The sequence below is a fragment of the Protopterus annectens genome, chromosome 6.part0, assembly GCF_019279795.1.
Source record: "Protopterus annectens isolate FY-2018-M chromosome 6.part0, PAN1.0, whole genome shotgun sequence".
Taxonomy (NCBI): Eukaryota; Metazoa; Chordata; order Ceratodontiformes; family Protopteridae; genus Protopterus; species Protopterus annectens.
In genome coordinates this window covers 1832957374-1832972957 of record NC_056737.1, presented here as the reverse complement: position 1 = coordinate 1832972957, position 15584 = coordinate 1832957374, and the positions used below count along the sequence as shown (strand labels likewise).

Below are 15584 nucleotides of genomic sequence, written 5' to 3'. Positions count from 1 at the left end.
TAAAGCCTGCCATGTCCTGGACCCAAGGCCTTGTAAACTATGACCAAAGTAATGTACCATTACACTATCTGAGCCCTACAAAATAGTGATGACATCCCAAACATATCAGTTAGTACAGTCATCCAACAGCAGGGAAAAGAGTCTGTAGAATCAGTCAGGTAGTCTATATATACATATATACATGTATGGAGATGCATATATTTGGACAAATATATACATGATACATATATACATAGAGAGATATACATCCACATTCATATCTACATATATGCTTACACACATATATATAGAAAGAGATACATTTTTTAACGGATCTACATGATCATATCAGTAATTTTCTGCCCACTATGAATTGTTTAATGGTCACCTTGGATGTACAGTCCCTGTTTACTGTAATTCCCAATGGAGTAGGACTAGAGTTTTTGTGTCAATATCTCAAGGAAGATGGAGTGTATGATACCAGAACTATTGATCTTCTATGTTTCCTGGTTGAAATTATACTGGGGAATAACATCTTTATGTTTGAACATTGCATATATAAACAGTTGGATGGCGTGGCTATGAGTACTTAATGTGCCAATAGCTACGCCAACCTTGTTATGGAAAAATGGGAAAAACAGCATATTATTGAAGGAACATGGTCAGAGAAAGTGTTATTTTATTGGAAATTTGTAGATGACCTCTTCCTGTTGTGGGAAGGAGATGCTACAAATCTATAGCAGTTCTTGAGTGACATCAATAGAAGTACACACTTTTTGAAATTCACAGCGCACAGTTCAAATAAGAATGCTGAATTATTAGATGTTAATATAACTAGGAAAAATACTGGGGATTTTTGTACTGAAATATTCCATAAGGAATGCTATAGGAACACCTATGTCCATAGGCAAAGCATGCACCCCCAATATGTGTTCACGTATGTAATAAAAGGACAAGCATTAAGGACTTCAAGACTAACAGTTTTGGATGACAAGTTTGAGAAAGAATTACATCAGCTAGAAGACAGATTTATAGAGAGAGGGTATGAGAGGGGAGAGGTTCTTTCCATTACCTCGAGTATGGGTTCTCAAAGGAGAAAGGAGAGGAAACCATACTTTTCCAATCAAGGTCAAGTTTATGAGGAAAAGACCAGGAAGGATAACCTGCTAAGAATTCCCATTATGTATGCTAGTAATATTAGATTGCTGCAGAATATCTACCATAGGAACTGGAATATACTATGTTCTGATGACCGAGTTAAAACTCTGATAGGGACCACCCCTCAATATGCCTATAAGAACAAGAAATCCCTCAAGAGACTCTTATGTGGCCCCAGGTATAAGCAAGCAATAGATATTCAACCTACCACTCCCGTATATGGGACAAAACCCTGTAACTCCTGTAACTACTGTCAATACATTGACAAGAGAGGGCATTTTAGACATCCAGACACTGGAAAGACTACCCATTTCAGACTTACAGCTGATTGTAATACCACTAATATTGTGTACCTAGCTTTTTGTACTACATGTTGTTCATTCTATGTGGGCATGACCACAAGAAGGTTTCGTGATAGGATTAGGGAATACATATATGACATAAACAGATGGGCAGGAACTAATGACCTGGCTAGGCATGTTTTAGTATCAGGGACAACACACAACTTTCAATTCATGGTAATTGAGAAAGTTCAGCTAGGATGCAGAGGTGGTACAATTAGGAATTTGGTAGAGACTAGAGAGCTTGAATGGATTATTAGGATGCGTGCCAACATGGGCAAAGGCCTGAATGATAAAGTTTGCATTAAACCGGTTCTGGTTAATAAGCCACTACACAGATAAAGTCTCTATATATGCACTTTTATGTATTTTTATTCATTTTAATGTTTTATTAGTTGATATGTCTCTATCTAGTGCTTCTCTTTTAAATCAGTGGCTATTAAGCTAATTGTTTATTGGGAACTGACACTGATAGGCTGTTGCTGTTTTTAAAAATCCCTGTGGAGTTTATTGAGTTGTCTGATGAAGTAGCTCTGGCTATGAAAGTGCTCACCATTTTTGTACTGTGGAGTTTTATTTGATACTATCTGCTGTGGTCTGGTGTTTCCTATATTTTTCTGCAAAATACTAGTTGTTTGGGAACACAATCTGCTCATACCACTTTGTACTTTTTATTTGATATATATATATATATATATATATATATATATATATATATATATATATATATATATATATATATATATATATATATATATATATATATATATATATCTATACATATGTAATTGTATACATAAATACACAGAAATATATGACAACTGCAAAGACATGGCAATCAGAAGGTCATGGTGCTGCACACTGGAATTCTAAATCTGGAAACTCACTCACTGGAAGTATTCCTTAAAATGGGGAACAATGACATCTGTGCTTTAACAGACACATGGATAAATCAGCAAGAAGCACCCCTACGGTACCAGCCTATATGTAATTCCACAACATATGGCTACAGAATGTGGACCAAAGCTCCAAAGGTGGTGGTATTTCCATATTCATAAAGGATGCACACACCTCCATAGTGGTAGACCAACATTATGCATTACAGATCCTGCAGGCGTGGCTGACACTGGGTAAGACAGTGGTCCAGGTTGTAGCCTGTGATAGGTCCCCATTCATTTCACAAGACACACTCCATGTCCAACCTAACACTCTCATACTGGTTGACTTCAATTACCCCACCATTAAGTGGGAAAGCTACTCATGTACCTATGCACATGCCCATCATGTTGACCTGGTCCTTCCTTACATGGGTGACTGTTGCTCTACACCAGTAGTCAACATCTCACTTGTTATATCTGAACACAAAGTAATCACGTTTGAAAATCCACAGCCATCCTACCCCAACTGCACAGCTAACTATGGCCTCAAAAAGCAGAGGTGGCTAATCTCAGATATAGTTGCATGACAGCTGAATCAAACAACAATGCACTATGAACATGTACACAAATGCATGGATACCGCCTTACCCAATACAACTAGGACCCTCACCTCCACAAAAAGGAAGCTGATCTGGTGGTCCCCTGCCATAAAGAAACTGTATAACAGAAGGAGGGAACCAATGTGGAATAAGGTGAAGTCCCAAGACAGGAAATAAACCCTTATCAGCCTCAATGAATAGTTGAGATCCCTCATCAAATACTGCAAAGCTAGCTGTGAGAACAGACTTGGAGCACATAGTAAAGACAACCACAAGGCCACATACAGTTATGTAAAGAATCTCCATGGCAATACCAAGAATTGTTATGAGCAACTAGATAATGTTACCTCCCAGACTGAGCCAACAAATAATGCCAATATACTGGCTGGTATCTTGAGTACAAACAGTATCCCTCACCCCTCCCCAAAGGACCAATTGCAATACCAGTACACCACCAGGCACCCAGTATTACTGCAGCAGGCTATAACACCACTGTCCGAGTCTAAGAATACAGCCTCTATGGGACCTGAGAATGTCCCTGGCTGTGTTCTACATGAACTACAGAGTAACCTGGCACCTTACCTGTGTGCCCTGTTAAAGCACAGCCTCACCTCAGGCATTGTCCCTAGTGAATTGTGCACTGCCACAGTCACCCCTCCCCACAAACAAGGTGTAACTACAGACCCTGTGAAATACTGCCCCATCTGCCTAACAAGTCTGTTATGCAAAGCTATGGAATGCATCATCATGCACCTAATAAACATGGATATGGGAATCTGCATACTCAGGATCCCACACAGTGTACTTTTGTGAAGGGTAGGTCATACCTGCTCATTCACCCTGGTCAACCTCTTGCCATCAGTAATTTGTGTTGTGGATGAAGGCAAAGTGCCACCTACAGCCTACCTCGATCTTGCCAAAGCCTTTGATAACATTCCCCACTCACTAGGCTTGGCATCAAACCCTATATTACTAGGTGGGAAAAGAGGCAAAAACACAGGGGTAGTTTGGACATAGTGCTGTCATACATTGAGACAGTTGCAGATGTCACTAGGTTTGTTGCAACATCCTTTATGATGAATACGACGTTGGTAATACCAATAGAAATGAGTATTTACTGACTGCATTCCCCAGAGTCCACAACTGATATACCAAGGACACCAACTGTCTGGTGAACACAGAAAACATGACAGGCAGACATGTTGCCAGTCTGTGGACAGTATGCCAGTGGAGAGGCATACCAGAGACAGATCACTGTGAGTCATAACATCACACACTACATGCATGTCCAAACAAACCCTGTCAAGCTATCAATCCACCATGTGTATAACAGCACTGATGATATAGAATCTGTTCACATATCTGAGGATATGCCCCCCATGTTGGTTGACTGTCTCCAAATGTCCTGTCCTGTGACGTATTGCCACCCACTGTATGTGAATCTGTAGGCCACCACCTCTGTAATGTCCCTCACACAGGCAAGGAAATGGGGCAAGGCCCACATTAAGGAATATCCCATATGTTGGAACTAGCAGCAGTGTCCAGGCCCACAGCACAATACAGTGTGGGTACCTACATAGTGGTATGGCCGTAGCAATACCTGACATCTGCATATCTGTACAGAGGACAGACAGAAAGTAGATAGCCAACAGGTTATGCATTAGGATGAATGTACTGGAAGATACACGTCTGAAACTTAAGGTATGCCATTACTACATGACAGCAGTCCCCAATGACATGTCCAAAGAATATAGTAGTCTACAGTTAATATTAACATATCAGATCAATATCCAATAGGAGAAACATATAAACATACAGTTCAAACACGTAGAACATGATACTCAGTACTCAGAGTCCAGCTTTGCATGCAGGGGTGTATAGTTCCAGTACTACAATCTGCAATCTACTCTTACTTGAAAAAGCACTGTTAAAAGTAATAATGTAATGATACCATATGTGTTAAACTATTTCTGTCAACCAGTGCACTGTAGCTGGTGTAACATGCAAGTGTGACTGCATATAACTTGGGATACTACCCATGTATGAAACAAATTGAAAAAGAACAGATTGTGGTACTACCCATGTATACCCAGGTGTCCCATACAGTATACTCACACCCCTTGCTACTATAATTCCAGCACATAGAAGTATGTTATGTACAGGGAATTAACTACACTTATTAAAGATGTCATTACCCTGCTATTTTATCAGACTGGAATGTGATCACTGGTTACCAAGGCTAAGCTATGCCTAGCAGGTGTAACCATTGCATAAATGTAAACGGTAAGCAGATTTGTGCACTGGACAAACCCTTAAATGTTGTTGTTTGTCTTTCGGCTTTTCCCGGTTAGGGGTTGCCACAGTGGAACTCTGGTCCGTTAATGATTGGCAGTTAGTTTTTATGGTTTCAAGTTGCCAGCCCGACACCCAACCTTCAACGAAGACACACCCATTCAACACATGTCTTTCGAATGCCCACTCGACCGCGGGGAGGACATGCAGACTCCACACAGAAGGCACTCCCAACCCAAGCCGAGAATTGAATGGGAGAACCTCTTGCTGTGAGGCAACAATACTACCGCTGCACCACCCTTAAATAATGAGATGAAAAAGATTCAAAACAGGGCCACATTTTAAACATTGCTCTTATAAACTTAGAACGTTGTCAGAATAACAGGATTTGTGTTAGCATGCATTTTATGATGGATATGAAGTCTGAAACTCAAATGTATGACTTCAATTCTCTTTAGGTTGCCAGAAAAACACACATTTTAAGAGGAGCAAACAAAAATATGAGGCAAAAATCTGGATAATCTGTAGAAATCTGGACAGTTGAGAGGTATGTTGTAGATATTACAAGTATGTAAGGATACTGACATTGTGGCTGAGTACAGGTTTGTATTATAAGCCACATCATTAAGAAACCAAAAAAGCTTAATATATACATCCAATAGAAAGAGAGGTATGAATAAATAAAGACACAAGGTTCCTCAAGTGAATACATAGACTTGAATTTGGCGGTTTCTTTTAGGAAAAACATTAAGGAAAAAGAAAAAGGCACTTACTGATGATTTATTGGGGGTGAGATTCAGCTCAAGAAACAGTGAAAGACAATGTTGACATATATAAGTATGTAAGTTAATCAGTCATATGTCAGTTGGTTGAAATATGCTAATTGCTGAAACAAGATGGTCAAAGGCAGAAAGTCACTTCAATTTTTAGCCTCAAACAACGGGCAAAATATATTTGAAGCTGTTCCAGGAAAAGTCCTTTGAACCTTTTTTACAGCCTTGTCATTTTCTTTTTGTGTGTGTGTGTGTGTGTGTGTGTGTGTGTGTGTGTGTGTGTGTGTGTGTGTGTGTGTGTGAGTGAGAAACTGTGTTTTGGCCAACTGTAAAATATTTGCACATCCTTTTCCATACAACTTTTGCAATTCTATAGTAAATAGGAAGGCTGGCTGCCATTAGATGCAAAGTATCCCCATCTGTTCAAGTATGTTTCAAATGGTCCTGTATTGATAAATATAAAATCCAATTGTTAAAAATAACATTTGTAAAAGTACTAGCTGAGACACCCCAACATCACAAAAGTAGATGAATAATTACATAAATATTTCTATTCCTGTTCACAATAACATTTCTAGTAGAAAAAGTAAACAAAAAGAAAAAAAATAATAGACTGCAATTCTCTAGAATCTCAATAAAATCATGAAGTTTTCTTCCTCAAGATTATTCTAGAACTCAACAGTCCCTGATTTTACAGATATCATTGATTTTGCCTCATATTTTTGCTTTATTTCTCACAAAATGTTTAGTTTTTTTTGGTACTCATTAAAGATTATACTCAGTCAGTGTTGCCAGACATTAGAGATTTATACTTTTTTATTCTTCAGAAAATGCATCCTGGTGGAAAGCCTTAAAGTGTTTAAGTTAATTAGAGTACTTTTTCGAAGTCATCCTTACTATTGGGTCTTTCCCCCAACCATTATTTTTGTCTTTGTTCAGAATTCTTGAACAAAGAAGTTAAGAGGTATGTTCACTGTAACACCTACCCCATGCGTAAGTAAACTAATATCACGCAACTTCCTCTTTTCATATAAGAGTGAAAAAATAATACCACTAATGATCTACCTACCCTTCTTTGGCTCCTGTCAGACAGTCTTTTAATTTAGCTGTTTGAAGGCACATTCATTAATGCAGGTCTTCTTCCAATACCTTTAATTATTTTTTTCCAAAAAAATAATCTGCTAGAACATGTAACAAAATGAGGATTGTCAAAACATTGTTAAAACTAATATGTATGCATATGTTTGTGTGTGTGTGTGTGTGTGTGTGTGTGTGTGTGTGTGTGTGTGTGTGTGTGTGTGTGTGTGTGTGTGTGTGTGTGTCCAACACAACTATGCTTGTATTAAATCCTGTACATTATAAAGTTCTTGATCTGACTTGATATATAAATAGAATGATAGTTACATGTCATGCTACTGGTTACAGTTTATCAGCTGATTAATGTGATACAGTAATTTAATTAAGGAAAAAAAAAGAACTATAGTAGATGTTGAGACCAAGGTGTCTGGAGGGAGAGACTGTAACAAGTCTTACTAATATCATTTTGTATAACTGAAAGTATGCTTGGTTTACTCCCTGAAACCTAGATACTATTAAAAAATAATTTAATCATTTATAGCATAGGTTGGTGGTGTTTTGTTTTTTGTTTTTTTTGCATGATACTCATCCTTGGCACTGAGTCCCATTTTCTCATAATCTATTTTGTAAACAGGGAAGCTTCTGGCTAGTCTTGCTCATACTCGGGCAGGCATTCCTGATGCAATCGTGACGCTGGGAGCTGTGGAACACCTGTGTTATCAACTTCATTCAGTGGAGGAACAGGTATGAAACAGAACTGCAAAAATGCAGGCAAATTTGCCAAAAGGGCTTTACATTTGTCATGTTGAATCAGTTGAATTGTAGTAGGAGCTCCAGATTGGAAATGGAAGGGTAAGAAAATTGTTATGTTATGTAAATTTTAATAAATGCATTACAGTGCATTAGGCATACATACTTTTTAAATGTACAGGCTCACTAGTCGCTATGGCTCATCATATAACACTGCTGTTAAGGAAGAATTACAGGTCCAACCGAGGCTGCACTAATATATATGTCAGGTACATTCCACCCCGTGCCTACCTAAAATTTATTTTTCAAACTATAAATAATATGTCTGACCTTAATAAAAATAAAGGTAAGTGCTGAACTAATGGTGAGAAAGCAACAGTATCCTATTATAGTGCATCTTCTGTAGTGAGAATAATCCACATGGCCTCTTTTTTTTTTCAAAAAAAAGTTTTATTTTTCTTTCATGTTTTATACATATTTGCTTGACAGATGAAAATTACAATGTAATTTAAGCATTATATAACAAACACTCAACAACTCTAATAAAATTATGTACATGTACTACAAAAAGACAGCTGGTAGAAAACCAATTCATATTATTAGGTTATAACAACAAAATAATTCAGAATTTACACTAATATTCCTGTAATAACACCATTAAGGGTTTAATTTAACTCTCTAACAACTTATAACTAGTTAGAGAAAACATTTTCAGTCTGGTTTATTCTTTTCATATATGTTCAAGGAGAAGGCTCCAATATTTCTGGTAGTAGGAATGTTTGTTCAGATTTTTGGTTATAAGTTTATGTAAGGATACATATTTAGCAGCCATGGTTCTGAAACTTAACCAAGAAAGTTTAGTGCAGTCCAAATAATTATGAGTAATACAACCTGACTAACGTGAAAAGGGTAAATAAAAAATATAGTTTTAGCTTGGATAGTTTTTGAGTAGTGATATTTAGAATAGCAAATTCCCAGGACAGCATTGATTTTTCATAGCCCATTTTTTCCGGTTTCACTTTTAGACCTCTTTTTTTATTTATAGAAGGAACTTTGAAACAGTACCAATAACAAAATGCTTTGATAGTAATGGTAAAACAGCAAAAGACTTTACCAGCCATAAATTATGCATAATGTAAGCATTTATTCAGTATGCAATAAATTTACTTTAATTTACTTTGACATTTGTGACAGGTCTTGCTACTGCACAGATCTTTTTTATTATTCATTTTGGTTTTGTTTCTTGCTTTACCCTTTTTGCAGACAGTTGGACTGCTAACCACAAAATAATGCCTATAAGTATCAGTCACCTGCCTGTATTATGTAGCACTGGTTATAGTATTAACTAAAATCCGCATGTAATTGAAGGAATGCATTCAACATTTCAATTGTTGAAGAATTGTACATACTATAATAGAATCAATATGTGTATTTCAACAAGGGTGAAGTTTTTAAATAATATAGGTAATAAATTTTGAGTTTACAGTTTTACAGTTGTGAAGAAAACACCTTTTACTGGTTAGCATGCTTCTTTATGAACTCTGTACCATATGCCTTATATGACGCTTATGGAGTTTTCTGCTGTGAAGCAATGCACAACCAAGCAACAGTTCTAATATGGGATAGGCAGTATCAGCAAAGGGCAGATATCCTTTAGGAGTTTGATATTACATTGTAACAATCAGAGGATAAGGAGAGATGGACCCTAAAAGTTTGACTGATTAAAGTTGATATGGTAACCTAGACTGTTTCATGGAGAGATGTGTGGGAGAACAAGACTAAAATCTTGTAAAATATGCCATCCTGTGTGCCTGAACATTTTTACAGCTCTATGATACATTATGCTCACAAAAAAGCTACATATCAAGATCCAATAACCATCATAAGTAAGTAAGTTGGAGCAGAATGGGTGTTTGGCATAAATATGCCATGATGTTCATATGCTACTGAATGTCACCATGATAACATGCCTGTGTAACATGCTTTCTCTAACATATTAGTTTGTTTCCTTTTATTCACTCTGGGTTATAAAAGGCAGTTGTTTTCAGTTTACATCCAGGTGAATCAGATAATATGATTTCCCTTACCCTTTCAAATACATAAGGCTGTTGCTTTAAAAACAAAATTGTGAGATGGAGTCTTTAACTTGCAAAAACATCTAGAACGCCACCTTGCTAAGACATAACCTGTCTTGGAAAAATTCAAGTGAAGATACTGAAATAAAACTATTGATCATCTGTAGAAAATCATCATAAAAGTCTGTCCTTTGTGTTAACCAGGATTATTATACCTGTTCATTAACCAGGTAAGCCCACTAGTCACATAGTCCCTTTTCAGGGTTACCCCTGGAACAAAGCCTGGTTAAATGACTTGCTCAAGGTCACACAGCAGGCAAATAAGAACTAAGGGAATCAAACTGTGTATCATAATAACTCCATCTTGCAACCTTAACCTCTGCAACAACTGCCAGATATCATTCTTTTATTATTTATAGTTAGTACTAGGAAATTCTGTAAGGGAATTTGTGTCCTGGAATATACTTCAGATCTAAAGCTCTACAGAGCTCTTATAGAACATTCTTGAGTACGGTTCAGATTATGTCAGTCCTTCAGCTCCTTTTGAATGCTAGAACTTTACTGTTCTATAGCTGTATAGGATATGAGACAGAAGATGTTGGCTTCAATCCATGGCCACTATGGTGCTGGAGATCATTATGCCAGCACAGCATAGTAGATACTGAGGGCAGTCACAAAAGCACCAAGATGGAGAAGACCTGGCCAACCTAAGTGTGCTGGAGTCTTTGGTACTGAATTAGTAATCTTCTTCTGACCCCCATATGAATTACACTGTTACCTTTTACATTTTTCTCACCCACATATTTTAGGGTGCAGATGGGATGTGCCCTGAAATTCAGGAAACCTTAGGATGAAAAAATCATATTCAGAGAATTCGTCAGCCACACATTACACATTCAACATAAATAAATGTCCATGTTGTTAAGTGTGCAACCTAATACCAAAACACCAGGGGACCTGGTCCAGAAAAGGCAAATAACTGTTGACTCACACTAGGCTCCTCTTGTGTTCAACTGAAAACAGATCTGTTATATTTCCCTAGTCCTGACAAAATAAGAAATAACTCAAAAGTACTGTGTAAAGCAGGAGTAATTTTAGATGCATCTTTGGAAGCAAATCAACTGTTGTCTGCATATAAAAAATAGTTCAATTTCTTTCAGGAAATCCTACCCTCATGCATTTTCCAGTGACCTATTGAAATGAGCAAGGGTGGCACAGTGGCACAATGGGTAGCACTGCCACCTCACAGCAGAAGACTCTCCAGTTCAGTTCTTAGCTAGGGTGTCTTTTTTGTGGAGTCTGCATGCCCTTCCTGTGTTTACTTGGATTCTCCCCAGGTGCTCCATTTTCCTCCCACATTCCAAAGACATGCCATAAGGTTGAGCTGGGACTCTAAATAGACCACAGATGTGAGAGCATGCATGTGTGATATGGAAGAAAGACCTGGCAACCTACTTCTGTTGCTCCCTTTATCTTGTAAACTCCTGAAGTAGTATGTCTGTCTGTGAGATCACTCTCAGAGTCAGATGCAACATATAACAGAGTGAGCAAGCGAGTGGTTCTGTCAGGATTGTTGCAACAGGTGAGGCACAGAAGGCTTGAATATCAGCACAAAAATGGTGGAAATTCAGTTTTAGGAGTGCTTTCCACATACACTACCAATTACTTGAGTCAAACATTTTTCAAAATCAACCAAAATGATCAAGAGGGGACATGACAAGTCCAATAAGTTGTTTAGTAGATCATGTGACTGAGATTAAAATCCTGAAAAGCTTTTTCAAAATCAAGCAAAATGGCCAAGAAGGGGGGACATGACAGTTGTTTAGCAGATCATGTGACTAAGGTTAAAATTCTCAGTTAGTCTCTATTGCACTTCCCATAAAAAGCCTGCCTGAGGTTGATGTAACTGAATGAATGGGATAGGAAGAATTTTGGCATACAGCTTGGTTTCAGCAATAATAAGATTAGTAAGAGAAGTAGGTTGGTAATCAGATAGCATACAGTAGCAGATTAAGTAAACCTTAGGCCCTGGATGGTTTTCAAACTGTAACTCCCCCACCCCCTGACACACACACACACACACACACACACACACACACACACACACACACACACACACACACACACACACACACACACATGTTTTTTTAGGGGAGAACTGTGCATAAATGTGCATGCTGTTATGGATTCACCTTCATGAATGTCTTAAACATATACTCACTTACCAGATTGTTTTGGATTACATTTATTGTTCAATAAGGAAACATTTGGGGTGTTTTGTAGACTTGAACAGAAGTGAAAGAAAATTTACTAACCAGAAACAAAATGAACCATTTTTGAATATTTCAACCAAAAAAAAAAAATTCAAGTTGATGTCATTACAGTCCACCAACTGCTTATATCTCAAATGTCCAATTGTGATAACCAAAAAAAAATAGTGACAGTAAAGTATTCAAGACTTGCTTTACATAAATGCCCACTAGTCCTGTAAAGCCAGGATAATTACTGTTTAGTCAGACAGTGACAGTAAGGTCAGTTATTCTCACATACAAACAGTACTCATACCCAACAATTATAGCATCCATGTTGACTATACACCTTAAGAATATAGGAACAATACTAGGGAAGCAATCACTGAGACCACAAGAGTCCTAGCCATATACATCTGCAATGAAACACACTTAAGTGATCATAAAAAGTGACAAGAACTATCAATATTATCCACCTTCCAAATTAGAGGGCACCGTACATGAAAGCCCTCTTTTAAATTTGCACTTTAAATGTCTGATTGTGATAAAAATAAATTGTAATTATGGACACAATATATTTCAAGTTTCTTTCACAGAAACACACAGTAACCCAAAGCCGGTCTGTTTAAACCAACTAAATAGCAAGAGGGCCAGGTACTTTCAACCACTTTCCGCCCAGCAGTTATAGCCACTTTGTTGTATATACCTCAACAGACTGTGATAAAAAAGATACTCTTAGCACAAGTATCAGGGGGAAAAGTAAAAAAAAAATAATGAGGAGCAAGGGCCCAAATAGGCGCAGATTTAAATATTGTTCTTAAAGTTGATGGAATAACATTTTTGCATTACCATACATTTGCTGAAGGATATGAAGCCTGAAACTCAAATGTCTGTCAGTTTTTAGTGACTACAATCTTTAGTGATTTGCCAGCAAACCACAATTTTTTTCAAGAATGACGAAAACTGTGAGACAAAATCAGGAACATTGTATAAAATTAGGGATAATTGAGAGCTGTGTTATTTCAATTGTTTCACACTGTCAGACCTTTTCCAAATTAATTGATGAAAACACACACCAGTCCTGAAAATCCAGACTGTTTAAAATGAGCAAAAGACAAAACGATAAGTTAGTTTCATTCACAGACACCCCAATCCCCACCTTTATCCCACAGTTATACCCACTGTGCTGTGTAAACTTCCTCTGAGTGTGATAAAAATAATACCTCTCACCCTCAACACAAGTGTCAATAACAAAGCTCCAAAATATTTGGAGAAAGAAGCCTAAAATCATGGGCAGTCTTAGTCTCTGTCTTCTAACACTCTTTCCACAGTGTTCCAAATGTTGTTTTACCTCTTTCTTTGACACCAATCTCATCCTGCTATTTTCACACCCTCCACATCTAGTTGAACATTTTGTATAGCCAACTTACAAAAAAAAATGAAGAAGAATATGATACAAAATACTTTGCCTTTTTCCCCAGTACTGGAGTGTAATTATGGCTCTCCATCATTTTAGACTGAACTTGGTGCTGTTTTCTCTGAGACAATCACCCAAGACTTTTGATTTAGTTGCTTAGCTCACTCTCTTCAGCTACTAAACAATCTCTTGACAGTTTACCAAAATTTCACGTCCTCATTAGTATAGCTGCTCTAAAGAATCAATTTAATGATTTTTACTCAAAAACTACAAGATAAATTATGCTGTACTAGCTAAATGGGTTTTAAAAGTCAGTATTGCATTAAAGAAAGATCTGGATCAGTTGCACCTGTCCTCCCACTCTATCTGCATCACAGCATAGCTGTCTCACTGCACATGCATGAGTAAAGTCATGTGAGTTTAAAGAAACACTAGTGATGACATTCAGATGTTTTAATATTTTTGTTAAATTGCAAAACATTGCTTTTAACATCATTTAGTGTTTTATTTAGCTCATGAACTGAATAAGTGAGTTAGCAGTGCTGAAGTAACCACACCTGTCAACCTGTCAGCTTTCAAAATCATATTAGGGGACCGTTAAAATCATAGCAGAGAGTCCAAAATCATAGCACTCAAAATTTGCTTATGCATAAATTCACATCCCCTTGGTGGGAGTATATTTCATAAATTTGCCGTCATGGGGTGCATGACCTGTAAAATGTGGACCCATGCTACAAGTCACACTAAAAAGGGTGAGTATTACAACAGTTAAGCAGCTGCCAATCTCTGCACCGTTTAAAAAAACTGTAAGTGAAATATAAGCTGCTTGCACATAGGTAGAACGTCAAGCATATACAGAAAACAAGTATACCATCCATTCCTTTTGTAAACAAATTACAACACAGAGGATTATGATTGGGTCTCTGATTATAACTGTGTTATTATGTATTCAAGACATGGATACCATGAAATTCATCTTGAGAGTGAAGCTCAAAAGATGAATCTTGGCATTCATGTCAAGAACACACAATAGTAGGTTAAGATCAGATACGCAATCAGAATTCTTTGTAGTGCATGGAGCCTTATCTGGTCCATGTACTACTAGTTACAGGAAAAAAGGAAAAAAATAATAGTCTTTTGCCAGTTTTCAAAGCTGTAAAGCACTCAGTGAGTGCTGTCAAACAGACAGCAACAGACATCTTACATCAGGGAAAGCGAGAGAAAATCAGCGATAGATTACTGGAATAAACAGTAGACAGAAATGAAGCTGTTTTACATTCTGTTACTGCCATTTGCTGGACAGTGCTGGCAGGTCTTAGGGCCTAGTGCAAGACCCACCCCAGGATTCATTAAGCTCCATGCAGGAATAGTGCTATTCCTGCATGGAGTGGATCGTGCCCTTGTAGAGCAGCAGCACACCTTGCATATTAATGAAGGCGCACTGCTGTATTTTGTACACGGACACAATCCATGTACGAGTGCAGGGGGCATGTCCGTGCAGTGCACGGAGACTAAACACGTCCCCTGCACTCAGAAAATGCCATACAGCACTTTCTAACACATACTGGCATAATATTAGAACATAGCTCTAATATTATGCCAGTATTTCAGTGTCCGTGGCACTGAAATGTACAATAAATCATTTCAGTGTCCGCTGATACTGAAATGAAACTGCCAAAGAGGAAACCAATACAGAGGGTGTGTCACAGCTTCTGTGACACACCCCCTGTATTACTAAAATGCAGTATGGCACTTCTGCATCCTGCAGAAGCAGGAAATGTGTGCAAATGCACACACCTACCCTTAAACCGTACAGATTCTCGCAGAATGCCAGATTTTTGCCTCATATATTTGGTCCACTCTCCATAAAAGAATGGTTTTCTGGCAAATTAGTGTAAAATCATTAAAGTCCAAAGTTGGAAAATAATGAGAGACATTTGAGTCTCAGACATTATACCCTTCAGAAAATCCATGCCAGTGCAAAGCCTGTTATTCT

At 37.6% G+C, this 15584-nt stretch overlaps 1 protein-coding gene across 1 annotated transcript in view; it reads left to right on the top strand.

Annotated features, from left to right (window-relative positions):
• The first annotated feature begins 1058 nt into the window (after window positions 1-1058).
• The window catches only part of LOC122804029 (ankyrin and armadillo repeat-containing protein-like), a 138743-nt gene continuing 124217 nt past the window's right edge, over window positions 1059-15584 (top strand). The window contains exons 1-2 of the mRNA XM_044073707.1: window positions 1059-1170; window positions 7732-7841. Coding sequence (XP_043929642.1) covers window positions 1059-1170; window positions 7732-7841 — 222 coding nt within the window. The remainder of the gene's footprint in view (window positions 1171-7731; window positions 7842-15584) is intronic.